A 27507-nucleotide genomic window follows, 5' to 3' on the forward strand; every position below is an offset into this window, starting at 1 on the left:
GTGAGTGTGTGAGTGAGTGAGTGAGTGTGTGAGTGTGTGAGTGAGTGAGTGAGTGTGTGAGTGAGTGAGTGTGTGAGTGTGTGAGTGTGTGAGTGAGTGTGTGAGTGAGTGTGTGAGTGAGTGTGTGAGTGAGTGTGTGAGTGAGTGTGTGAGTGAGTGTGTGAGTGAGTGAGTGAGTGAGTGTGTGAGTGAGTGTGTGAGTGAGTGTGTGAGTGAGTGAGTGAGTGAGTGAGTGTGTGAGTGTGTGAGTGTGTGAGTGTGTGAGTGAGTGTGTGAGTGTGTGAGTGAGTGAGTGAGTGAGTGTGTGAGTGTGTGAGTGTGTGAGTGAGTGTGTGAGTGAGTGTGTGAGTGAGTGAGTGAGTGAGTGAGTGAGTGAGTGAGTGAGTGAGTGAGTGAGTGTGTGTGTGTGTGTGTGTGTGTGTGTGTGCGAGCGAGCGAGCGTGTGTGCGAGTGAGATGTGTAGGTTTAGGGGCAGTGTAAGGGGATAGAAAATACAGTTTATACAGAATAAAAAGCATTGTGCCAATGGAATGTCCCCATATTTAACAAAAACAAACGTGTGAGTATGTGTGTGCGCGTGTGTACTCCTGTGAGTGTGTGTGCGAGTGTGTGTGTTTGTGTTTTTGCTCCTGTGCTTGTGTTTGTCTAGCGATTGATTCTCTGTCTCATTTTTTGCTGATCTAAGCAGAACACACTTTACACACAGAGTGTTACACAACTCCTGAGCAATGTAAGATCCGCTCAACGTCATGCTTACATTCGCTTTTGTGCTTCCGTTCCTGCAAAAGTCAAGTAGCAGGAATCAATGGTGTATTGACAGTCCGACAGCAGGTGTGTGTTCATGCGCTAAAGGTCATGAGACGCTTTGAGGAATAAACACTGTGTGTGTGTGTGTGTGTGTGTGTGTGTGTTGACTTTTGTCTACATTTGTTAAATAAATATGGCAAATCTTCTCTTTAGCATCTTTCAATATAAAAAGGATTTATAACTATAGTAAAATCACGAGCTTTAAAAGGTTAGTTCACCCAAAAATTAAAATGTGATGTTGATCTGCTGACCCCCAGTGCGTCCAACATGTAGTGTGTGTGTTTCTTCAGGAGAACAAAAATGAAGATTTTTAACTCAACCATTGCTGTGTGCCGGTCATATAATGGTGTGAATGGGTAACAACTCTATAAGAGGAAAAAAAAAAACATGCTTAGACAACGTGCACAAAGAGCCCTGTGGCTCATGACGACACATTGATATCTTAAGACACAAAACGATTAGTTTGTGTGAGAAATCGAGTCGTATTTATAGCATTTTTTTACCTCAAATACAACGCTATATCCAACAGCCTGGAACGCGCTTCACTTCCGGTAAGGTCAATATACACGCTCTGGCGTAGTTTACGCCAACGCCAGAAGTAAATCTCGTACACGACGCCAGTACTTAAAATTATGAATGGTTTTAAAAACTGCATGCATGAAAAAAAATAATTCAAATATCAAGACTAAGCACTACACAAACACACAACAGATCTCACTGTCTGTGTGATCTAAATCATTTGTTTTTCTAAATCATTCTCAGGGAAAAACCCAGAGGATGTGGTTCGCCGGTACACAGAGAAAGTCAAAGCGGCTCCAGATGAGGTAACTATTTATTATTATGCATATGATTATGCATAAGCATGTGTTTAGATCAGGAGATTCAGTGCTCATTCAGAAGATGCGTAATAGCGCCTCATAGTGTCTGACATTGAAAACACGGAAACACAGAAAATTCAGCGTTTGGCCTTGAAGCGTTTTCTTACAAATAATGGAAAATTCCGTGTTTGGCCTGGAAGCGTTTTCTTACAAATTACGGAAAATTCCGTGTTTGGCCTTGAAGCGTTTTCTTACAAATAATGGAAAATTCCGTGTTTGGCCTGGAAGCGTTTTCTTACAAATTACGGAAAATTCCGTGTTTGGCCTTGAAGCGTTTTCTTACAAATAACGGAAAATTCCGTGATTGGCCTGGAAGCGTTTTCTTACAAATAACGGAAAATTCCGTGTTTGGCCTTGAAGCGTTTTCTTACAAATTACGGAAAATTCCCTGTTTGGTCTGGAAGCGTTTTCTTACAAATTACGGAAAATTCCGTGTTTGGCCTTGAAGCGTTTTCTTACAAATAATGGAAAATTCCGTGTTTGGTCTGGAAGCGTTTTCTTACAAATTACGGAAAATTCCGTGTTTGGTCTGGAAGCGTTTTCTTACAAATAATGGAAAATTCCGTGTTTGGTCTGGAAGCGTTTTCTTACAAATAACGGAAAATTCCGTGTTTGGCCTGGAAGCGTTTTCTTACAAATAACGGAAAATTCCGTGTTTGGCCTGGAAGCGTTTTCTTACAAATTACGGAAAATTCCGTGTTTGGCCTTGAAGCGTTTTCTTACAAATAACGGAAAATTCCGTGTTTGGTCTGGAAGCGTTTTCTTACAAATAACGGAAAATTCAGCGTTTGGCCTGGAAGCGTTTTCTTACAAATTACGGAAAATTCCGTGTTTGGCCTTGAAGCGTTTTCTTACAAATAACGGAAAATTCAGCGTTTGGCCTGGAAGCGTTTTCTTACAAATTACGGAAAATTCCGTGTTTGGCCTTGAAGCGTTTTCTTACAAATAATGGAAAATTCCGTGTTTGGTCTGGAAGCGTTTTCTTACAAATTACGGAAAATTCCGTGTTTGGTCTGGAAGCGTTTTCTTACAAATAATGGAAAATTCCGTGTTTGGTCTGGAAGCGTTTTCTTACAAATAACGGAAAATTCCGTGTTTGGCCTGGAAGCGTTTTCTTACAAATAACGTAAAATTCCGTGTTTGGCCTGGAAGCGTTTTCTTACAAATAACGGAAAATTCCGTGTTTGGCCTGGAAGCGTTTTCTTACAAATTACGGAAAATTCCGTGTTTGGCCTTGAAGCGTTTTCTTACAAATAACGGAAAATTCCGTGTTTGGCCTTGAAGCATTTTCTTACAAATTACGGAAAATTCCGTGTTTGGCCTTGAAGCGTTTTCTTACAAATAATGGAAAATTCCGTTTTTGGCCTTGAAGCGTTTTCTTACAAATAATGGAAAATTCCGTGTTTGGCGGGGAAAGAGTTAATGACTGAGGCAGCAGATGTCTGTCAGTGTTCCTCATTGTTGATATCCGTCAGGACTGCACCATCTGCATGGAGCGGCTGGCCACTGCGTCCGGATACGAGGGAGTGCTGAGCTACAAGGGCATTAAACCTGAGCTGGTGGGCAAACTGGGAAAGTGCGGCCACATGTACCATCTCCTGTGTCTGGTGGCCATGTACAACAATGGCAATAAGGTCAGAACAGTCAGGGACACTGCATCCACACTAGGGTTGGGTATTGTTTAGGTTTTTTTCTATTCAGGTGCCAAACCGGTACTTTTAAAACGGTACCGGTGCAAAACGACGGTGGATGACATTAAAGAATGGCTTTTTATTGATTTCTTTTTAAACGAAGTACACAACTCTATTACTTGATTAAAAGTAAAAGTACTACTTGTCAAATATTACTTTAAAATGTCCTTTTTTATGTCAACGCATTATTTTATTATTGTTGTATAAATGCACATTATGCCCTCATGGTTTAAGCCAATCAGTGACGCTCCATCTGACATACTAGCATACGACTAACTTAAACTCATTTAAATACTTGTAGAAAAGTTACAAAGCTCTTTATAAAGCTGCTGTCACTTTAAGGCCGAATGCACGGATCCAATACACTGATACACATCTGATATTCTCACAACTTTACTCTTCTCTCAGACGTTTTTATTTTTAATATTTTATAAGACATGCAAGTGTATGCCAGCTAAACTAATCTTGATTATTTTTTTTTTAAACCTGGAACATACTTTCAAAGTACGGCTATGGGTGCACACACTGGGCCTAAGAACCGTCTTCTTCTATTTTGCTATGAACTGATCAATGTTCAAAAAAAGTTGGGAAAACTTATATGACCCTATAAGAGCGATTCCTGACAGACTGTCTGAAACAACAACAACAAAACACCTTTTAAAGAAGGAAAAATCATCCACTGACTTTCAGAGCTGCGACAGAAACGACTTTCGTTCTTGATAGAAATGTAGTGGAGTAAAAGTACGATATTTGTCTTTTAAATGTAGTGAAGTTAGTCATAAGTTTCCAGAAAAAATAATACTCAGGTAAAGTACAGATACTCAAAAAGTGAACTTAAGTACAGTACTCAAGTAAATGAGCTCAGTTACTGTCCAGCTCTGGCTATGTCTGAATGTCTGAAACCTAAATTAACATGATGTGGTGAAAACACTGAATCATTGTGATATGACGAGCGCTGAGTGTGTGTGTGTGTCTCTGGCTCTGCACCAGCCAAAGCTAAAGCAAGTTTGATGGCACCGAAATAAGGAACCGAAATCTGTGTTCTGATTCAGTCCGGGACATACCGGTTGTATAGGGCTTCGGTACCCAACCCTAATCCACACACACACACACACACACACAGTCAGTCCCAGAGACTGCGATTTCTTCATGTGTTGTGTGTCGTGTGTGTGTCAGGACGGCAGTCTGCAGTGTCCCACCTGTAAGGCCATCTACGGGGAGAAGACCGGCACGCAGCCGCCTGGGAAGATGGAGTACCACGTCATTCCTCATTCTCTACCGGGACACTCCGATACCAAGACTATCCGCATCGTCTATGACATTCCCGCTGGGATACAGGTAAGCTCCCATCAACCCGTCTTTCCCATGTGCAAACCTTAGTAAATCAAGCATGATGGATTTAAATACTCTCCTCCCATAAATACAGTGTCTAGGCCTGTGATGGTGGGAGTTTTTACCAACCGCACCACCGTGGTGGATGAGTAGCACCGGCGGTGGTCGGCCAAACTATTTTTTTTTAATTGTATGTGAGTGCTGTTTTAGTTGAATATTATGGCACGAGTGAAGCACAATGCTTTATTTACAAAATAAATAATAGGTTTGCAATTAAATGTTACTTCGCCGCCATGGAAACAACATTTATCCAGAACAAGATAAGTTACTTCATATCTCAAGGTTTGGGAAAAATAAATAAGAGACTTCATGTCCAGTAGAATAAAACTGAGTAAGCCTATTGTTAAATTCGTGGAAAATTGGGTTTGCAGATTGCATAATGCAAAGCTTAAGGGGGGGGTGAAACACTCAGTTTCATGTCAATCTTGAGTACCTATAGAGTAGTATTGCATCCTTCATATCTCCGAAAAGTTTTTAGTTTTATTATATTTATAAAAGAAAGATAGGCTGTACCGAGTCTTTCCGGAAAAACCGAGCGCCTGAAGGCGTATCGTGTGGGCGGAGCTAAAGAATGACGAATGGGGAGCTACTGCACGAGAGCGTCTGAAAGCTGACATCGTCAAGCGTGGAAAAGAAAACGCTACCCTAAATAAACCATGGCTATCAATCAGATTCAACTAATACAGATATGATCCAGAATCAGATCCGGAGGCTGAAATAAATTTAACCGGAGAAACAGCAGCAGCAGGACGTCCGTCTCTGTGGTTTGGACTGTATTTAGTGGCCTGTCAACATTTGTGTGTGTTTACTCGCAGTTTATGAGGACATGATTCGGTTTATGGACTATTGTACGCGACTAAACCTTAGCAGTAGCAAGCAAAACGGTTTTGCACCTCAGACTAGTGTAACGTTATACAGAGAACAACAATAGAGTCCGTTAGCGCATTTGAATGACGAAGCACGCTTTGTGAGAACGCTAGGTTTATGTTTGGGTGGTTTTACAATAAACAAACCGACACCTATAGTGGTCAGCTAAACAAATGTATTTAAACACACACCATACATCGCATCCTCCATTGATAAATTAACTATACGATCGTGTCGTTTACTGATGTTTACTCACGCGACGATAGCCGACAGCACAGACATTTGAAGCAGTTTAACTCACCGGCTGCTTCCAAAGCAAGACCGAACCTTTATCGTCACCGCTCCATCAAAAACACACTTCTTTGGTGACATTGTTGCTTTGGTGAAGTCCTGAGACAGCAGTGAGTGCAGTGTTTATGGGCAGCGTGCGTTTGCTCTCGCTCTGGTCCGGTCGCTCGCGTGCGCACCCTACCGGGAGAAGAGCCCGTACGGCCCATACAAGGACCTTCCGTTCTATTGACGTCAAGTCGACCCATACTCGAAAAAAACTCTCTGAAACTTGTGAGAAACCGGAAGGAGTATTTTTAACACAGAAATACTCCATCAAACGTCCAACATTAGTTTTTGAAACTTTGTCTATGTTTAGGATGGGAATCAAAGTCTTTAACAGTGTAAAAAGCTCAGTATGCATGAAACAGCATTTCACCCCCTCCCTTTAAATTTGGCTCACTGTATATCGTTTACCTCTCTCGTTCGGCATCAATGTTATGTTTCCAAGGCTGCGAGGTAACATTTAACTGCGGACCTATTATGTATTTTGTAAATAAAGCATTGCACTTCACTCTTCACTTTTAATTATTTTATTTTTTTTACATTTTTTTTAAACATTTTTTTTAATTTTTTTATTTCAGGTTTTATTTAGTTGTCACTATATAAACTTTCAGAAAAGTGATAGTGTACATTTTTTTAAGTGTTCTTATATAAAAAAAATATAAAATATATATATATATATATATATATATATATATATATATATATATATATATATATATATATATACCGATATTTATTTAAAGGGGGGGTGAAATGCTGTTTCATGCATACTGATCTTTTTCCACTGTTAAAGACTTGGAATCCCATACTAAACATAGACAAAGTTTCAAAAGTTAAGGTGGACGTTTGATGGAGTATTTCTTTGTCAAAAATACTACTTCCGGTTAGTCATAAGTTTCGGCAAGTTTTTTGAGATCATGCGTCCCCTTTGACGTTAATGGGGGCGGAATTTCCTTGTATGGGCCTTACGGACAATTCTACCGGAAGCGTGTGAGAGAGAGAGAGAGAGGGAGAGAGCGAAAGCAACAGGCTACGCCCATCAAAGCGCTGGCTTGTAGGATGCTAAACAGGTGATATAACCAGTAGCTACTGACTTACCCACTGATAGGCCGGCGGTCGATCTGTATTAGCACTTTCCTCACGCGACGGGCGAATCACTTTCCTCACAGAGCGACTCACTTTCCTCACGCGGCAGGCGAATCACTTTCCTCACTGAGCGAATCACTTTCCTCACAGAGCGACTCACTTTCCTCACTGAGCGAATCACTTTCCTCACAGAGCGACTCACTTTCCTCACGCGGCGGGCGAATCACTTTCCTCACTGAGCGAATCACTTTCCTCACAGAGCGACTCACTTTCCTCACGCGGCGGGCGAATCACTTTCCTCACTGAGCGAATCACTTTCCTCACAGAGCGAATCACTTTCCTCACGCGGCGGGCGAATCACTTTCCTCACTGAGCGAATCACTTTCCTCACAGAGCGAATCACTTTCCTCACTGCAGCGCGCTGCTGCACACGTCATTATTTAGCTCCGCTCACACGACACGCCCCCACCCGCTCGGCTTTTTTCGGAAAGACTCGGAACAGCGCATCTTTCTTATATAATTATAAAAAAAATAAAGACTTTTCGGAGATATGCAGGATGCAATGCTACTCTATAGGTACTCAAGATTGACATGACACTGACTGAAACTGAGTGTTTCACCCCCCCTTTAATATTAACCAGCATTATTTTAGTAAGAAATTTAAATAATTTTATTTTAACATACAAGTATATAGCATAAATGGTTTTATTTTTTTATTTCATGTTTGTATATTTTTGTATACATTTTTATATTTACAATTTTTTATGTTTGATTTATTTTCATGTGTTAGCAGGCATATAGAAATTGTTTTATTTATTTATTGCATGCAAGTAAAATAAGAACTAAGAAAATACATTTTATTTTATTTTATATGATGTTATTTATTTTTGCATTCAGGTAAACATCTTAACACTACAAGATGTATTGAAAGGGTTTTATTTCCTGTTTTATTTTTTTATATTTATTATTTATTTTTATTTTAGTAAGAGATGGGGATGATTGGAAAACAGGGTTGATGCATAATCTGGGGAAATGTCTTTTTAATACAATATGTCAATTCAAATCTTAAAAGAGATATGGAGAGAATAAAGGGCAAAACATATTTAGTTTTTATCAAATTGTTCATGTTTGCTAAAAGAGTGAGGGGACGAGTAGGAACAGGATGAACAAGACGCGCTCACAAAGACATAAAACAACAACAATCCAGTAACTTTATTATATTCTGCATGATTAAAGATATACATACTTAAATTTAGCTTTGGCTATTACAGTAATTATTAACATGAGTGTTAGACATGAGTGAGAGAAACGAGAGCGTTTGTTCTCTGAGAAATGCTTTGCTCCAGTATTTAATATGTCGAGCTGTTTGTGCAGAATGACCTGTGGGCTTGTGGCTTCTGGTCACTGTGTTTTGCCATATGTGAGACAGGAAGTGTGTGAGCGGGGATTTCCTGCCTAAATGAGGACAGTGGCGGAGCTCATACGGCCCTTTATATCTCCTGTGCTTGTGTTTCGTGTGATCGGCCTCCCACTCGCTTTCTGGCCCCTGACGTCATAAGATCAACCTGATAAAAAATATTCCATCAATATCATCATCATCACGGCAAGAAATGTATTTTTACAGTGAGGAAAATAAGTATTTGAACACCCCGCTATTTTTGCAAGTTCTCACACTTTGAAATCATGGAGGGGTCTGAAATTGTCATCGAATGCGCATGTCCACCGTGAGAGACATAATCTAAAAAAAAAATCCAGAAATCACAATGTATGATTTTTTAAAACTATTTATTTGTATGATAGTGGGAGAACTTAAAAAATAGCAGGGTGTTCAAATACTTATTAATTCCTCACTGTTATTTTAGTATCATTGAGATGACCGTTCAAAAGTTTTGGGGTTGGGAAGATTTTATTAATGTATTTACTGTGAATTTCATCAATTTAATGCACCCTTGATGAATAAAAATATAATAAAAAAAACAAAAACTTTTGAACGGTAGTGTGTAGTATATAATATATATTTTAATGTATATGTCTGAGTACCACAATGGAAATAAGCTTATGGCTTTTTTTGTGTACTTTATCCTCGACAGTTTAGTTTTTTTTATGTGTGTGAGATGGTCTTTTCGGCTTGATTGTACTTGTTTTAAAATTTAATTGTTAAATAAAATAAAATAAAATTAAAATATTACTTTTTTTTGTTTCGTTTCTATTTTCAGTTTTTTTTTGTAATTTTGTTTGATTTTACTTGTTATTGATTTTATAATTTTTGTAAAGTATTAGTTGTTTTAGAACATCAAGTTGAATTAAATGAAAAATAAAAAATGTTGCCTTTGCGAATGAAATGATATAAATTATAAATAAGTTTTTTCCATTTATTTCAGTTAATTTTTATTTTAAGTAACACATTTTTTATGTTTTATTGAATTAGCCCTGTTTATTATTTTATTTTAAGTAATTTTAAGTTTATTTATATAACCCTGTTCTATACATGCAATTGTACTTTCCCAACAGTGTTAGGAAAGCATTCTTGCACTATAACAAACTGTTATAATTTAGCTTTACACGATCATTTTCCAGCATCTCTCTGACACTGACGATTCAAAGGGCTTGTGTTTCTGAACCTTTAAGACGTAAAGCTCTAGTGGTAGCAATACTTATATAATAAACTCCACTGTGTGAGGTTGTGACTGTTCAAGTGCGTCACATCAAACTGATTCAGAAGAGCAAGAAAAATCCTTTTCTCCGTAATGCATCCTCATTAATATTCCCTCCGCTGCGCAGGCCGTGGTTCCTGTGAAGGCATGCGCTGGTGTTTCAGCAGATGAGAGGGATTGTGTATAATGCCTCATTCACTGCAGTGTTTGCCTTTGATCTGCACATGTGAAGCTGTGATGTGATCAGAGAGAGTGGTAGCTGCGGGACATACACACACACATACACACACACACACACACACACACACACACGCGCTCATGAGTCCTCAGGGCATCGTTAGCCTCTTCCTCTCTGCTGCACGCTAATTGAGTGAGCGGTGTGTGAAGTGTGACCGCATGTGTTTTTTTGTCTGTGTTTTATTCAGACTACGGAGCATCCCAACCCTGGGAAGAAGTACAGCGCACGGGGATTTCCTCGACACTGCTACTTACCGGACCACGAGAAAGGCCGGAAGGTGAGATGAATCACATACTGTGGTTATCTGGTATAACTGTAGGGCATTCGTATTATTTAGTGTTGTTTTAAGAGTGACTACATATAAATATAACATTTGATTTTTTCAGGAGTTTCGGGAAAGATATCGTCATTGTTAGAATTTCTAAGGATCAGAATTCAAATGAAGGAATGAAATGTTTATTTGCCATTTGTACTAATACAGCAGTACAGGTACATAGGAATTTTTGTAGCAAAGCTCTTTGAGTCAGCAAAATATACATAAAATCAATATAGAAGAACAGCTAACAAACTACCCACAGTACTTCATAAAATGAATAGAGTTCACACAATAAATAGACGAAGAGCACCACAAACATATGTCACCAGACCCCCACACTAAGATTTTTGAATTTAAGATACAAATTTAAAATAACATTATTGCACATTTATTTCAATTTAGTATTAAATACCGTCCTAAGATAATACATATAATCAGTTAATTCGTTCCTAAAAGTGATCGGTCAGATCAAACTGTAAGTCGTAGAAACTTGACTCTTTGCTGGATGGTGTACTCACACCATCTACAGTTATCACCAATGCTCGCTCCAGTTGGCCTGACGGGGCGCTACAGTGCTCAAAAATACGTCATGGCTCATAAATCATTCGTCACAGAAAAAAAAACACGGAACCACCCCTTAAAAAATGTGGGTTGAAATAAAATACTGCGTGAGCTCAACCAATCAGCATGTTCAATGCCCAGGTCCCATCCTCGAAAGTTCCTGAACTTTGAAAAAGCATTACCTCGCGAGCAGGGCCGTTTGGAGGGGGAAATATTTACCCGGAACTTTATTTGTATATTTAGTTGAATAACTAAGATCATAATGTTAGTGTCCCCAACTGAGCAAGCCAAGCCAAAGGCGACAGTGGCAAAGAATCAAAACTCCATCAGGGCATGATGGAGAAAAATAAACCATGGGAGAAACCAGACTCAGTTGGGGGGGCAGTTCTCCTCTGGCCTATTAACACACCGTGTATGATTATTATTCTGGCAACCTTACAGGTCAGAAATCATATTAGATCCGAATATTCGAAAGTTTGAGGTATCACACAAGAGACGGGTTTATTGAGGATGGTGCGTCGATTACACAAAAATATGAATATTTGAAAGATCAGAGTCGTCGCACCGTGAAGCAGGTGTGGTGGTGTGTGTCAGTTTAAGGGTAGAGTTAGGGTCAGGTGTGGTGGTGTGGGTCAGTTTAAGGGTAGAGTTAGGGACAGGTGTGGTGGTGTGGGTCAGTTTAAGGGTAGAGTTAGGGACAGGTGTGGTGGTGTGGGTCAGTTTAAGGGTAGAGTTAGGGTCAGGTGTGGTGTGTGTGGGTCAGTTTAAGGGTAGAGTTAGGGTCAGGTGTGGTGGTGTGGGTCAGTTTAAGGGTAGAGTTAGGGACAGGTGTCGTGGTGTGGGTCAGTTTAAGGGTAGAGTTAGGGTCAGGTGTGGTGGTGTGGGTCAGTTTAAGGGTAGAGTTAGGGTCAGGTGTGGTGGTGTGGGTCAGTTTAAGGGTAGAGTTAGGGACAGGTGTGGTGGTGTGGGTCAGTTTAAGGGTAGAGTTAGGGACAGGTGTGGTGGTGTGGGTCAGTTTAAGGGTAGAGTTAGGGTCAGGTGTGGTGGTGTGGGTCAGTTTAAGGGTAGAGTTAGGGTCAGGTGTGGTGGTGTGGGTCAGTTTAAGGGTAGAGTTAGGGTCAGGTGTGGTGGTGTGGGTCAGTTTAAGGGTAGAGTTAGGGACAGGTGTCGTGGTGTGGGTCAGTTTAAGGGTAGAGTTAGGGTCAGGTGTGGTGGTGTGGGTCAGTTTAAGGGTAGAGTTAGGGACAGGTGTGGTGGTGTGGGTCAGTTTAAGGGTAGAGTTAGGGACAGGTGTCGTGGTGTGGGTCAGTTTAAGGGTAGAGTTAGGGTCAGGTGTGGTGGTGTGTGTCAGTTTAAGGGTAGAGTTAGGGTCAGGTGTGGTGGTGTGGGTCAGTTTAAGGGTAGAGTTAGGGTCAGGTGTGGTGGTGTGGGTCAGTTTAAGGGTAGAGTTAGGGACAGGTGTCGTGGTGTGGGTCAGTTTAAGGGTAGAGTTAGGCACAGGTGTGGTGGTGTGGGTCAGTTTAAGGGTAGAGTTAGGGTCAGGTGTGGTGGTGTGGGTCAGTTTAAGGGTAGAGTTAGGGACAGGTGTGGTGGTGTGGGTCAGTTTAAGGGTAGAGTTAGGGACAGGTGTGGTGGTGTGGGTCAGTTTAAGGGTAGAGTTAGGCACAGGTGTGGTGGTGTGGGTCAGTTTAAGGGTAGAGTTAGGGTCAGGTGTGGTGGTGTGGGTCAGTTTAAGGGTAGAGTTAGGGTCAGGTGTAGTGGTGTGGGTCAGTTTAAGGGTAGAGTTAGGGTCAGGTGTGGTGGTGTGGGTCAGTTTAAGGGTAGAGTTAGGGACAGGTGTCGTGGTGTGGGTCAGTTTAAGGGTAGAGTTAGGGTCAGGTGTGGTGGTGTGGGTCAGTTTAAGGGTAGAGTTAGGGACAGGTGTGGTGGTGTGGGTCAGTTTAAGGGTAGAGTTAGGGACAGGTGTGGTGGTGTGGGTCAGTTTAAGGGTAGAGTTAGGGTCAGGTGTGGTGGTGTGTGTCAGTTTAAGGGTAGAGTTAGGGTCAGGTGTGGTGGTGTGGGTCAGTTTAAGGGTAGAGTTAGGGTCAGGTGTGGTGGTGTGGGTCAGTTTAAGGGTAGAGTTAGGGTCAGGTGTGGTGGTGTGGGTCAGTTTAAGGGTAGAGTTAGGGTCAGGTGTGGTGGTGTGTGTCAGTTTAAGGGTAGAGTTAGGGACAGGTGTCGTGGTGTGGGTCAGTTTAAGGGTAGAGTTAGGGTCAGGTGTGGTGGTGTGGGTCAGTTTAAGGGTAGAGTTAGGGACAGGTGTGGTGGTGTGGGTCAGTTTAAGGGTAGAGTTAGGGACAGGTGTGGTGGTGTGGGTCAGTTTAAGGGTAGAGTTAGGGTCAGGTGTGGTGGTGTGGGTCAGTTTAAGGGTAGAGTTAGGGACAGGTGTCGTGGTGTGGGTCAGTTTAAGGGTAGAGTTAGGGTCAGGTGTGGTGGTGTGGGTCAGTTTAAGGGTAGAGTTAGGGACAGGTGTGGTGGTGTGGGTCAGTTTAAGGGTAGAGTTAGGGTCAGGTGTGGTGGTGTGGGTCAGTTTAAGGGTAGAGTTAGGGACAGGTGTGGTGGTGTGGGTCAGTTTAAGGGTAGAGTTAGGGTCAGGTGTGGTGGTGTGGGTCAGTTTAAGGGTAGAGTTAGGGAGAGGTGTGGTGGTGTGGGTCAGTTTAAGGGGGGTAGAGTTAGGGACAGGTGTGGTGGTGTGGGTCAGTTTAAGGGGGGTAGAGTTAGGGACAGGTGTGGCGCTGTGGGTCAGTTTAAGGGTAGAGTTAGGGACAGGTGTGGTGGTGTGGGTCAGTTTAAGGGTAGAGTTAGGGACAGGTGTGGTGGTGTGGGTCAGTTTAAGGGTAGAGTTAGGGACAGGTGTGGTGGTGTGGGTCAGTTTAAGGGTAGAGTTAGGGACAGGTGTGGTGGTGTGGGTCAGTTTAAGGGTAGAGTTAGGGACAGGTGTGGTGGTGTGGGTCAGTTTAAGGGTAGAGTTAGGGTCAGGTGTGGTGGTGTGGGTCAGTTTAAGGGTAGAGTTAGGGTCAGGTGTGGTGGTGTGTGTCAGTTTAAGGGTAGAGTTAGGGACAGGTGTCGTGGTGTGGGTCAGTTTAAGGGTAGAGTTAGGGACAGGTGTGGCGGTGTGGGTCAGTTTAAGGGTAGAGTTAGGGTCAGGTGTGGTGGTGTGTGTCAGTTTAAGGGTAGAGTTAGGGACAGGTGTCGTGGTGTGGGTCAGTTTAAGGGTAGAGTTAGGGTCAGGTGTGGCGGTGTGGGTCAGTTTAAGGGTAGAGTTAGGGTCAGGTGTGGTGGTGTGGGTCAGTTTAAGGGTAGAGTTAGGGTCAGGTGTGGCGGTGTGGGTCAGTTTAAGGGTAGAGTTAGGGTCAGGTGTGGCGGTGTGGGTCAGTTTAAGGGTAGAGTTAGGGTCAGGTGTGGCGGTGTGGGTCAGTTTAAGGGTAGAGTTAGGGTCAGGTGTGGCGGTGTGGGTCAGTTTAAGGGTAGAGTTACGGTCAGGTGTGGCGGTGTGGGTCAGTTTAAGGGTAGATTTAGGGACAGGTGTGGTGGTGTGGGTCAGTTTAAGGGTAGAGTTAGGGTCAGGTGTGGTGGTGTGGGTCAGTTTAAGGGTAGAGTTAGGGGCAGGTGTGGTGGTGTGGGTCAGTTTAAGGGTAGAGTTAGGGTCAGGTGTGGTGGTGTGGGTCAGTTTAAGGGTAGAGTTAGGGACAGGTGTGGTGGTGTGTGTCAGTTTAAGGGTAGAATTAGGGTCAGGTGTGGTGGTGTGTGTCAGTTTAAGGGTAGAGTTAGGGTCAGGTGTGGTGGTGTGTGTCAGTTTAAGGGTAGAGTTAGGGGCAGGTGTGGTGGTGTGGGTCAGTTTAAGGGTAGAGTTAGGGGCAGGTGTGGTGGTGTGGGTCAGTTTAAGGGTAGAGTTAGGGTCAGGTGTGGTGGTGTGGGTCAGTTTAAGGGTAGAGTTAGGGACAGCTGTGGTGGTGTGGGTCAGTTTAAGGGTAGAGTTAGGGTCAGGTGTGGTGGTGTGGGTCAGTTTAAGGGTAGAGTTAGGGTCAGGTGTGGTGGTGTGGGTCAGTTTAAGGGTAGAGTTAGGGTCAGGTGTGGTGGTGTGGGTCAGTTTAAGGGTAGAGTTAGGGTCAGGTGTGGTGGTGTGGGTCAGTTTAAGGGTAGAGTTAGGGTCAGGTGTGGTGGTGTGGGTCAGTTTAAGGGTAGAGTTAGGGTCAGGTGTGGTGGTGTGTGTCAGTTTAAGGGTAGAGTTAGGGTCAGGTGTGGTGGTGTGCGTCAGTTTAAGGGTAGAGTTAGGGACAGGTGTGGCGGTGTGGGTCAGTTTAAAGGTAGAGTTAGGGACAGGTGTGGTGGTGTGGGTCAGTTTAAGGGTAGAGTTAGGGTCAGGTGTGGTGGTGTGGGTCAGTTTAAGGGTAGAGTTAGGGACAGGTGTGGTGGTGTGGGTCAGTTTAAGGGTAGAGTTAGGGTCAGGTGTGGTGGTGTGGGTCAGTTTAAGGGTAGAGTTAGGGTCAGGTGTGGTGGTGTGGGTCAGTTTAAGGGTAGAGTTAGGGACAGGTGTGGTGGTGTGTGTCAGTTTAAGGGTAGAGTTAGGGTCAGGTGTGGTGGTGTGTGTCAGTTTAAGGGTAGAGTTAGGGACAGGTGTGGTGGTGTGTGTCAGTTTAAGGGTAGAGTTAGGGTCAGGTGTGGTGGTGTGTGTCAGTTTAAGGGTAGAGTTAGGGTCAGGTGTGGTGGTGTGGGTCAGTTAAGGGTAGAGTTAGGCACAGGTGTGGTGGTGTGGGTCAGTTTAAGGGTAGAGTTAGGGTCAGGTGTGGTGGTGTGGGTCAGTTTAAGGGTAGAGTTAGGGACAGGTGTGGTGGTGTGGGTCAGTTTAAGGGTAGAGTTAGGGTCAGGTGTGGTGGTGTGGGTCAGTTTAAGGGTAGAGTTAGGGTCGGGTGTGTTGGTGTGGGTCAGTTAAGGGTAGAGTTAGGGACAGGTGTGGTGGTGTGGGTCAGTTTAAGGGTAGAGTTAGGGTCAGGTGTGGTGGTGTGGGTCAGTTTAAGGGTAGAGTTAGGGACAGGTGTGGTGGTGTGGGTCAGTTTAAGGGTAGAGTTAGGGACAGGTGTGGTGGTGTGGGTCAGTTTAAGGGTAGAGTTAGGGACAGGTGTGTTGGTGTGGGTCAGTTAAGGGTAGAGTTAGGGAGAGGTGTGGTGGTGTGGGTCAGTTTAAGGGTAGAGTTAGAGACAGGTGTGGTGGTGTGGGTCAGTTTAAGGGTAGGGTTAGGGTCAGGTGTGGTGGTGTGGGTCAGTTTAAGGGTAGAGTTAGGGTCAGGTGTGGTGGTGTGGGTCAGTTTAAGGGTAGAGTTAGGGTCAGGTGTGGTGGTGTGGGTCAGTTTAAGGGTAGAGTTAGGGTCAGGTGTGGTGGTGTGGGTCAGTTTAAGGGTAGAGTTAGGGACAGGTGTGGTGGTGTGTGTCAGTTTAAGGGTAGAGTTAGGGTCAGGTGTGGTGGTGTGGGTCAGTTTAAGGGTAGAGTTAGGGACAGGTGTGGTGGTGTGGGTCAGTTTAAGGGTAGAGTTAGGGACAGGTGTGGTGGTGTGGGTCAGTTTAAGGGTAGAGTTAGGGTCGGGTGTGGTGGTGTGGGTCAGTTTAAGGGTAGAGTTAGGGTCAGGTGTGGTGGTGTGGGTCAGTTTAAGGGTAGAGTTAGGGTCGGGTGTGGTGGTGTGGGTCAGTTTAAGGGTAGAGTTAGGGTCAGGTGTGGTGGTGTGGGTCAGTTTAAGGGTAGAGTTAGGGTCGGGTGTGGTGGTGTGGGTCAGTTTAAGGGTAGAGTTAGGGACAGGTGTGGTGGTGTGGGTCAGTTTAAGGGTAGAGTTAGGGTCAGGTGTGGTGGTGTGGGTCAGTTTATGGGTAGAGTTAGGGACAGGTGTGGTGGTGTGGGTCAGTTTAAGGGTAGAGTTAGGGTCAGGTGTGGTGGTGTGGGTCAGTTTAAGGGTAGAGTTAGGGACAGGTGTGGTGGTGTGGGTCAGTTTAAGGGTAGAGTTAGGGACAGGTGTGGTGGTGTGGGTCAGTTTAGAGTTAGGTGTAAGGGAAGTCTCATCTGTGTAATTACAAATGTGACTACAAAAATGAATTACAGATATAATTACATGCAGGTCATTTTGAAAATGTAAGTACAATGTAAAAACATGTATGTACACAATAAGTGCATTGTATCAAATTATTAATTACAATGTTAGTACATAGTAGTTAGGCCAGCTAAAATAAAGTGGGTCCTGGCTTATTTTTAGGTGTTGAAGTTGCTCATCATGGCGTGGGACCGTCGCCTGATCTTCACCATCGGTACGTCCAGCACCACGGGCGAATCGGACACGGTCGTGTGGAACGAAATTCACCACAAAACGGAGTTTGGCTCTAATCTGACCGGCCACGGATACCCCGACCCAAACTATCTGGACAACGTGATGAGAGAACTGGAGGCTCAGGGCGTGGGCGAGGACAACCTGAAGGACTGAGGCGGTGCGGGTCGGTCCGCTGCGGGTCACACAACTGCACACACACACACCGTTTCTGACCGCTGGAGAGACCTTTGACCTCTCATCGCCGTCTTGAACGGGGACCGACGGTCCTCGCTGACCCCGAGTCAGTCAGGATTGTGTGTGAGACGAGTGTATGATGGAGCGAAGAAAACCAGTCATAGCTTTCTCTTTATCTCTCTATCTCGTTCTTTTTTGAGGCTACCCATAATGCACCCAAGTGCATGTGGTAGTTGTATATACACACACATTAGTGGTTGACCGATATTGGTTTTTCAGTGGCTGACGCCTCCACAGATGGCATTGCATTAGATGGCGGTTTAATACTCTTTTAAAGTGCGCACATTTTATTCTTTAAAAATTAATTGGGAAATTTGAAGCTAAGTAAACACCTCTGATAATCTCAAAATCACCAGATGTCAGACGATTCGTCGGATTTCCCCATATATCGGTCAACCGTTGCACACGATATCTGTTAACATGGAGAGCTTTAGTTCCCATGCTATTGTTTTTTGCATCGCTTTCAGACAGGGAAGGTTTTCCTGGTGTTTTCTGCCTGGATTCTTATCAGTTCGGCCTCGGTGTATAATTAAAGGAGGCCTGTAGTTGTTGGCGTTTGTAGGGAAATTTGTGTCGATGGATCCGCAAGCAGATATTTCGGGGCTGTTTTTGATGTTTGTGCAACCGCTGCATAAAATATGTGCACTTCAAAACATTCGGCTCTTCGGCTCGTGTGCTACTTTTGAACTTCAGAGCAATTAGCGGTGCTCGGAGCCAACTGAGATTTGAGGATCCTTCTGTGTGCAGTTTAACTTTAGAATGAATAAGATGAGTCTTCTTGAAATATGCAATGATTCATATTCTGTCTTGCTTTGTTTCTCTTTAATGTCATTAATCTGAGAGGCTTTCAGACGCTTGCAGACGGGTTTGTTTGTGGTCCTCTGCTGTGTTTGGGATGGAATACTAGCATACTACTACACTGCACACTGGTTACATTCAGTACAGATGTTGTTTTTAAATGTAAAAAAGGCATTTTTTAGTTGTCTAATGACCACATATTGTCAAAATAATTTGTAGAGATCAAGTTGAGGATATTGCATTGGTTCTCAACCACTAGGGGGCCTTAAGATGCATTAAATATTATTAAAGAAAATGTATTATTCAAGATATTATAGAATAAAAACTTAAGCTAAAACATGCATTAAAATAAGCTAAAACTGCTAAAAATCTAGTTATTTCTCATTTTAAATCAACAACTGTTTTTGTCTTTAAAGAATCAAGTTTTAATGGTTAGAAAAACTATTCGCCAAAGCGTTTCTCATTTGTATTGTTTAATTTTATATACTGAAATAAAATAAACCATATAGTCATATATATATAAAAAAAACTTACTAAAAATGTAACTAAAATTGAAAAACAATTGTAGTATCTCAATAATAAAGGGATATAAGAGGAAGCCTCATTTGTGATTTACAGTTTCTTGTCATTATGTAAATTAATAAAATCTTGCGCATTTTTACAATGAATATGCATTTTACTAGCTAAGCCCTTAAATGTTTTAATAATCCGTGCTGGGTAGATTACTTATAATTGTAGTTGTTTACTGATTCCAAATTACATTACATTACACATGTAATCGGATTACTTTTGTCCTAACTGGTTTATCACATTGATTTGAATAGGATAATTTTGCATTATATTGACATAAAAAATACAAAGAGAAAGAAAATATATTCCATTCTTTGTTATCAATGGTATGAAGTGCATTAAATATTACACTACGCCAGAATTTTGCAGATTGGAAATGTTTATGTCTTTGAAAGACAAAAGCCTTCCAGAGACAGTATCACATGTTTAAATGACTCACTGAGTGATATTTCAAATCATATTTAATGTGTTCATCAGGAGCCGATTAAATATGTTGCAAAAACACTTATAAAAGTGAAAGGATTTCTGTAAATCCAGTGGGTCTGTTTTTCAGTGATAGTCGCATGATCTGTGTGTGTAATCCCACAAACCTGAAAGAGCTTCTGAGCGTATCTAAACAGGAGGATTATTTCTAAAAAAGCAAAATTATTAATTATTAATAATTTACTGCCATTGTGAAATAACATCATAATCTAATTATAAGTACTTAATTTTTGGAATCTGATTACGTAATCTATAATTACACTGTAAAAAAAAAAAGTTGGTTTAACTTAAAAAATTCAGTAACCTGGTTGCCTTCAAATTTTGAGTTTATTGGAATAAAAAAATTGAGTTGATACAATGAAGGAAATTGGTTTAATAAATAGAAACTCAAAATGTTATTGTATCTGAACCACATAAAAATGTGATAAATCATGAAAATTTGGCTGCGTCATCACAAATAAAACACACACAATTACCCAATATGCTTACAAAATATTTTAATAATATTGGAATAAAGGTTGTTGATTCTCAAATATGTTCAAAACTCTTATTTTTTTATTTCAATGAATTCAAAATGAAGGCAACCAAGTAACTTATTTTTTAATATTTTTTACAGTGTACCCAGTGCTGATAATAATAAAGTAAAATTGAAAATTCATCCAGAAGAACGATCAGCTCGTAAAACTTCTGAAATCCTGAAATTTAGATGCTGTTTTAGTTCAATATTTTAGATGCTTTTTTACAATTTACAATAACTATAGAAGTTCCCATCGATTAAATTAAGGAATGGGGGCATGGGAAATGGTTGAGAAACATTGCATTGTGGGATATAGTGTGCTCCGGTAAACACTGTAGAAATAATAGTATGTTAAAATTCTGTTCTGAACACAGGTCTGGTGTATCTGCACTGTCAGAAAAAAAGGTACAGTGCTGTCACTGGGGCGCTTCCCTAAGGTACAAAACAGAAAAGGTACTAATATGCTCTCTTAGGGTGCGTTCACACTTGTAGTTCGGTTCGTTTGGTCCGGACCAAAAAACTAAAACAAAACATATAGTCCTGGTCCGCTTAGCGTTCACACTGGCATTTTTACCAATAAACCTAAAGTTACCGAAGCAAAGGCTCAGGGAGACGCTCACAACCTGATTGGTCGGCTTATATGATGTAGGAGCTGCTTACCGAACACTCAAGACAACGGATTGAACGCCCTCATTTAATGCGTGTACATATGGCATTATTTTTACCCGCTGAGAACTCATGAAGAGCTCATAAAATGTTCAAAACATTAAAAACAGCAGCAGGATTTCCTCCGTTGTGCAGAAGAGACGGCCGTTCTGTCGTCTGCACCAACTGATGGGCAGCAGGTCCTCTGATGAGAAGAACCAGGTTTGCTTTTTGAGCGTTTTTCTAGCATTTTCGAAACATGCTTGTCGGACCAAATATTGATGAGGCTCTTCCTCGTTGGTCTACGTTTGCCCTCTAATGTTAACGTTACTCATTCTGGATACACCGATCTTTCCGCATCGTCAGATCAGCTGACTATGCGTCGCATCTTGTGACATCACGTCCGGTTTTTGGTCCGTTTACATGTCTTTGGACCGAGATACATGTCTCCTCCTCTTTACAAGCGGACCGAGACTCATCTTTTTAGCGCTCTCGGTCCGCTTGTTTGGTGCGCTCCAGGGTTCGGATGGCAGCGTTCACATGTGTTCAAATGAACCGCACTAAACGAGCAATCGCACCAGGGTTCGTTTTAATCCAGCCAAACATGACAAGTGTGAACGCACTCTTAAAGTACTGATATGTACCTTTTGAGGTATTTATATGGACCATTTAGGGGTTAGTAAGGTATAAAGATGTACCTTTTCACTTTTGTACTTTAGGGTACCACCCCAGTGATAGCACTGTACCTTTTTTTCTGAGAGCGTGTGATTAAATCACGACTCAAACTCGTCGTGTTTTCTGGAGATCATTATGTGAGTCAGAGATGAGTCTCGCCTCTCGTCATTTATTTCTCTTACGTTCACACTGACAGTGTTTACCGCACCATTTAAACTGCACCGCTCAGAAATATTTCTCTTCAGCACACCAAGGCTGCATTTATTTGATCAAAAATAAAGTAAAAACTGACATATTTTTACAATTTAATACAGCCGTTCTCTGTGTGAAATGTGAATATATAGTAAAGTGTGATTTATTCCAGTGGTCAAAGCTGAATTTATCATCATTACTCCAGTCTTCAGTGTCACATGATCCTTCACTAATCATTCTGATGTGACGGGGATACTTTCAAAAGAACAGAGTTAAATTGTCATTGTCAATTGTCAACATTTTAATCATCTCTTTTGATCAATTTAAAGGATTAGTTCAGTTCTTGATCATTTTCTCGCCCCACACTGTCAGAAAAAAAAGGTACATTGCTGTCACTGGGGCGGTACCCTAAGGTACAAAACTGAAAAGGTACACTCTAAAGAATGCTGGGTTGTTTTAATCCTGCAGTTGGGTTAAATATTTGCTTAAGACAACCCATTCGCCGGGTTAAAACAACCCAATTGCTGGGTTAGTCCATATTTGACCCAACATTGGGTTGGTTTTTACCCAATGTTGTACCTGTACCTTAATGTACCTTTAAGGTACTAATACACACTCTTAAAGTACTGATATGTACCTTTAAGGTGCTAATACACACTCTTAAAGTACTGATATGTACCTTTAAGGTGCTAATACACACTCTTAAAGTACTGATATGTACCTTTAAGGTACTAATACACACTCTTAAAGTACTGATATGTACCTTTAAGGTACTAACACACACTCTTAAAGTACTGATATGTACCTTTAAGGTGCTAATACACACTCTTAAAGTACTGATATGTACCTTTAAGGTACTAACACACACTCTTAAAGGACTGATATGTACCTTTAAGGTACTAACACACACTCTTAAAGTACTGATATGTACCTTTAAGGTACTAATACACACTCTTAAAGGACTGATATGTACCTTTAAGGTACTAATACACACTCTTAAAGTACTGATATGTACCTTTAAGGTGCTAATACACACTCTTAAAGTACTGATATGTACCTTTAAGGTGCTAATACACACTCTTAAAGTACTGATATGTACCTTTAAGGTGCTAATACACACTCTTAAAGTACTGATATGTACCTTTAAGGTGCTAATACACACTCTTAAAGTACTGATATGTACCTTTAAGGTACTAGTTCACAGTCTTAAAGGACTGATATGTACCATTAAGGTACTAGTTCACAGTCTTAAAGGACTGATATGTACCATTAAGGTACTAGTTCACAGTCTTAAAGGACTGATATGTACCATTAAGGTACTAGTTCACAGTCTTAAAGGACTGATATGTACCATTAAGGTACTAGTTCACAGTCTTAAAGGACTGATATGTACCATTTAGGGGTGAGTAGGTACAAAGATGTACCTTTTCACTTTTGTATCTTAGGGTACCGCCCCAGTGACAGCACTGTACCTTTTTTTCTGAGAGTGCCTCTCATCCAAGATGTTCTTGTCTTTCTTTCTTCAGTCGAAGAGAAATTAAGTTTTTTGAGGAAAATATTCCAGGATTTTCCTCCTCATAATGGACTTCAATGGGAACCAGCGGTTGAAGGTCCAGATCACTGCAGTTTCAGAGACTCTGATGATCCCAGAGGAACAGAGTCTGATCCAGACAAACCATCACACATTTACAACACTAATACACATTTATATACTTCTAACCTCAAATGTGAGACTTCGGTGTTGTGGTTAGTGCCAAATTGGTTGGCATTGAAGTCCATTATATGGAGAAACATCCTACAAAAAAAAAAGTGTTGGTTTTTGTTGGCTTAACTTAAAATAAGTAAGTAACCTGGTTGCCTTAAAGTTTTGAGTTTATTGAAATTAAAAATTTGAGTTGAAACAATGAAGGAAATTTGTTTAATGAATAGAAACTCAAAATATTATTGTATCTGAACCACATAAAAAATGTGATAAATCATGAAAATAGCAGAATTTGGCTGCGTCATCACAAATAAAACACACAATTACCCAATATGCTTACAAAATCTTTTAATAATATTTGAATAAAGGTTGACAAATCTAAAAAAAATCATTGTATTAACTCAAAATTTTAATGCAACCAGGTAACTTTTTTTCTAAATAATTTTTTACAGTGTAGTAATGTTTCCTCAAAAAAACATAAATTATTTTTGCCCAAAGAAAGACAGACATGAATATCTTGGATGAGACGGGGGGCGAGTACATTATCAGGACATTTTCATTTTGAACTAATCCTTAAATGCACCTTTCCTGAATAAAATCATTCATTTCTTTTTTAAAACATTTGATCATATTGTAGCGGTGTCAGTGTGAACTGCAGTCTTCCTTGATCTCGGAGTGTGTGTGTGTTCGCATCTTCGTCTTGTAATGCTTTAAAGAACCGTATAGAGTACAATATAGAAGTCAGCATATATATATATACACGTGCATTTAAGAGTGTGATATATCTTTGAAGTGTTTAAATTATTTTTATACTTACACACACGATGTACACGTGCATCTACACACACACACACACACACACACACATAGACGTGTTCATATTTGATACATGCTTTTTTGTCAAATCTGGCAGTTTGTCAGTAACGTCAGGGACTGTTAGCGTGTTCTGAGCGTCTTCTATTAGCCGTGATCGCGTTGCTATCGATGATGTCGGTGGGAAGGGTTTGTTTGCGTGACTCAACTTACCCACCCAAATGGGTCGTGGACCTTTATATATCTGCAGGGAATATTAAACATTGTCATTAATACACAAGCACTGCTCACGTGTGTCTGACATCAGCCTGTGTCGAATCTGTGACTGAGATCGGAGAACCAAACGTCCCTTTAAGAGCTGAGCTGACAGACTACTTTTAATACCATTCATGGACTATTATAGATATTTCTTACATTATATTTCTCTTAAGTTCAAACTGCTGTATTTTTGCTGTTTTTATTTAAATGTCTGTATAGTTTTTGTTCACTTTTATTAATTTTAGTAGTCTTAAATTTCGCAAAAATTAGAAAGTTCTGAATTATTTTAATGTTTTATTTTATTTCAGTTAACCTTTATTTTAATGAACAAATATATTTTTTGTTTCAGTTGATTATAATAATCCTCAAAAATCTGTTCAGTTACTAATAAACTAAACTAGTAATGCAGTTCTGAAGCGATTTGCATCAAAATGAAGTCTTGATGATAACTGGGTTGTTGATCAATAATATGGACAGAAACCTTTGGATATTTTTTAAGAGTTTTAAACTTTTGAGATTTAACTAATGCTGTCAAACGATTAATCACGTCATAAAAGTTTGCAAATATATATACATACATACACAGACCCACACACACACACATTTGTTTTTGTGACAAATGGGGACATTCCATAGATGGAATGGTTTTTGTACTGTACAAACCGTATTTTCTATCCCCCTACACTACACACACACACACACACACACACTGCCCCTAAACCTACCCATCACAAGAAACATTCTGCATTTTTACTTTCTCATAAAAACTCCTCCTGTGTGATTTATAAGCCTTTTGAAAAGTGGGGACATGGGTAATGTCCTCATATTTCACCCTCTCCTGTAATACCTGTGTCATACCCATGGCATTATACACATTTGTGTCCTCATATGTCACAAAAACAAGCGTACACACACACACACAAACACACCAATACAAACTCACGGACATACACACACACACACACCAATAAACACTTATGCACACATGCACACTCCTGCACAAGCTCACACACAAATATAAGCGCACACACAAACATAAACACACTAAATACTCACAAACAGAAAAGACACACACCAACACACACTCGCACAAACACACTCACAGAAACATACTCACACAAACATAAACACACACAAACACGAGACACACACACATATTTACAAACTTTTGTTAGATGTGATTAATCACGATTAGCCGACTTGACGTCACATTTCACTTCAACCATTTTGTAGTGCGATAAATGATCCATGCAGCCTCTTTATCCTAAAGCTCTAATAATCAGACATAACATAAATATGCACAAGTGTACAAGAATGAGTGTTTTGTTTGATATTCTAAAGGAAGTTGTGTGAAGGTGGCCTGACTGTCATGTTTCCTTCAGGTCCTGTAGCTTTAATCTGCTGCTGTTGGTCTGTGTCGTTTCTGCTGGAGACCTTATCCCAGATGAAAATATTCACGCGGATGAGTTTCACGAGAGACTTCGGCACTTTATGCAATTCTGTAAGTGTTGCGGTGGATGTTTAGTTTTTTCCCAGCATGCCGCTCTCTTTTCAAAGGTGACTAATTAATTAGACCCTCATTAGTCCTGCTTAGATCATTCATCACCTGTCCGTACGGTTCATCTTCATAGTCTGACCGCTTTGAGTCGGCTGCATGTTGAGCTTTTATTACAGCTGGAATAGTGTGTGTGTTTTCGGTGTGTTTATTGTGAGAGTTTCTGATTTCAGACCATATGGCACATATATAAAAAGACCTGCTGATTCCAGCCCAATCCGTCAGACTCATCCCAGATTCATTAGTGTATCGGCGACAGAACTGAAATAGAAATTTTCCCAGAAGAAAATCAGCTTTCTGAGGAGAATACGGCTGAATAATTTTGTAGCTGGCACACATTTAAGTGTGTCACAACCTCAAACCTGCTCTTCTCACAGTTTATTTAAAGGATGTTGGTAAATGGTGAAGATTTTTAACGGGAAATGACTTAAGTTTGGTTTTTCATGGCCTCTCTCATGATGGAGTCAACAATTGATGTCAAATAAAAAGCGCATGGATGTGTTCTTCATGTGATACACTCTTACAGGCAATAGAATTAACATTTACATCAAGATAATCTATTTGAAATATCATACGAATTGTTTGATGAAACAATACAAAGGGCTTTTATGATACGTGTCTTAATGAATCTGTTATGATCTTGTTGCATGTCTGTGTTTCCTGTGAAATAAACCGTCTCCTTGAGCAAAGGGAGATTGATTTGACCTCTTCCTTTCTTTCTTTTCTTCCTTGTCTCCTCTTTTGTCTCCGCTGTGTTGCTGTTGGCAGGGTTATTAATGTCCAGTGATGCAGCAGATGTAATGCCTCTTTATTTCTGCTGTTTTGTCCGCAGTTATTCACAGAGCTGGACAGTAACTGAGCTCATTTACTCGAGTCCTGTACTTAAGTTCACTTTTTGAGTATCTGTACTTTACTGGAGTATTATTTTTTCTGGAAACTTATGACTTTAGCTTCACTACATCTGAAAGACAAATATCGTCCTTTTTACTCCTCTACATTTCTATCAAGGTCCTCGAAGTCGAAAGTCGTTTCTGTCGCAGCTCTGAAAGACGGAGGATGATTTTTTTCTTCTTTAAAAGGTGTTTGGGTTTTTGCAGAAAGCCTTTCAGGAATCACTCTTGTAGAGTCTCGTGAAGTTCAATGATTTCACAGCAGTTATTAAAGGAGCACTAGGTAACTTTTCAACCTTCATAATATATTTTCAAGACTCTTGTGATGATACATCGACTTACAATAGGTTGAATGACACGTCTGCCATAGCCTGATGGGGTCTGTATCGTTTTTAATCGTACTTTTAAACTTCGGGTTTCGGGTAGCAACCCGAGAACAAAAAGAACTACAAAATTCGACTGCTTTACGGCATATACGTCACTTCCACCAACACACACACTTCCTTACATTCAGACGTGTGAGCCCAACTTTGTTCGTCGGATAATATAGTCATGTCCGAAGCAGCACAGACGAATAAGAAAGAAAAGGTTTTGTTGGAGGAAAGGAATAAGAGGAAACGAAAAAGTGATTAAAGGCAGGAGGAGGATCAGCATGTGACCAGCGTTTGCTCGTCGGCGTGAGCTGAAGGAGGCATACCCTACCGATGCTGTCCTGCTTGTTATGGTGATTACCGACCACTCAAACATTGAACTGAAGTATCATAGATTCTGTAAACCCATGAAATGATATTCATATGACATGCTGAAACATAAGCCACTGACTGTACCTGGGATGAAGACATTTCACACACGCCGCCAGAAGAACACCTGCATGTGAACTCCTCCTGCAGTGTTCAGGGGAACTGTTAGTGCTGCACCAACCCGCGGGACGCTTTTATGAAGTTATTTGGCCCGCACCGCACCACTGTATATATTTTTACAACCCGCCCCGCACCCGTGACCA

The 27507-nt window shown here is 41.1% G+C and overlaps 1 protein-coding gene across 2 annotated transcripts in view; it reads left to right on the plus strand.

The window, feature by feature from the left end:
• Positions 1 to 26318, plus strand: part of dtx1 (deltex 1, E3 ubiquitin ligase) — an 82570-nt gene extending 56252 nt beyond the window's left edge. Inside the window, exons 6-11 of one of the 2 annotated variants that reach the window (XR_010897606.1) lie at positions 1570 to 1631; positions 3161 to 3319; positions 4553 to 4714; positions 10134 to 10223; positions 17101 to 19774; positions 23357 to 26318. Coding sequence is in view for 1 of the 2 variants with exons in the window: in XM_067414550.1 (XP_067270651.1) it covers positions 1570 to 1631; positions 3161 to 3319; positions 4553 to 4714; positions 10134 to 10223; positions 17101 to 17325 (698 nt within the window). In the remaining variant the exon portion in view is untranslated. Of the gene's footprint in view, positions 1 to 1569; positions 1632 to 3160; positions 3320 to 4552; positions 4715 to 10133; positions 10224 to 17100; positions 19775 to 23356 lie in introns of those variants that run through there. The other variant, XM_067414550.1, reaches the window with a different exon arrangement.
• Positions 26319 to 27507: the final 1189 nt, after the last annotated feature.

Source organism: Pseudorasbora parva, chromosome 13, assembly GCF_024679245.1.
Source record: "Pseudorasbora parva isolate DD20220531a chromosome 13, ASM2467924v1, whole genome shotgun sequence".
In the NCBI taxonomy this organism is placed as follows: domain Eukaryota; kingdom Metazoa; phylum Chordata; class Actinopteri; order Cypriniformes; family Gobionidae; genus Pseudorasbora; species Pseudorasbora parva.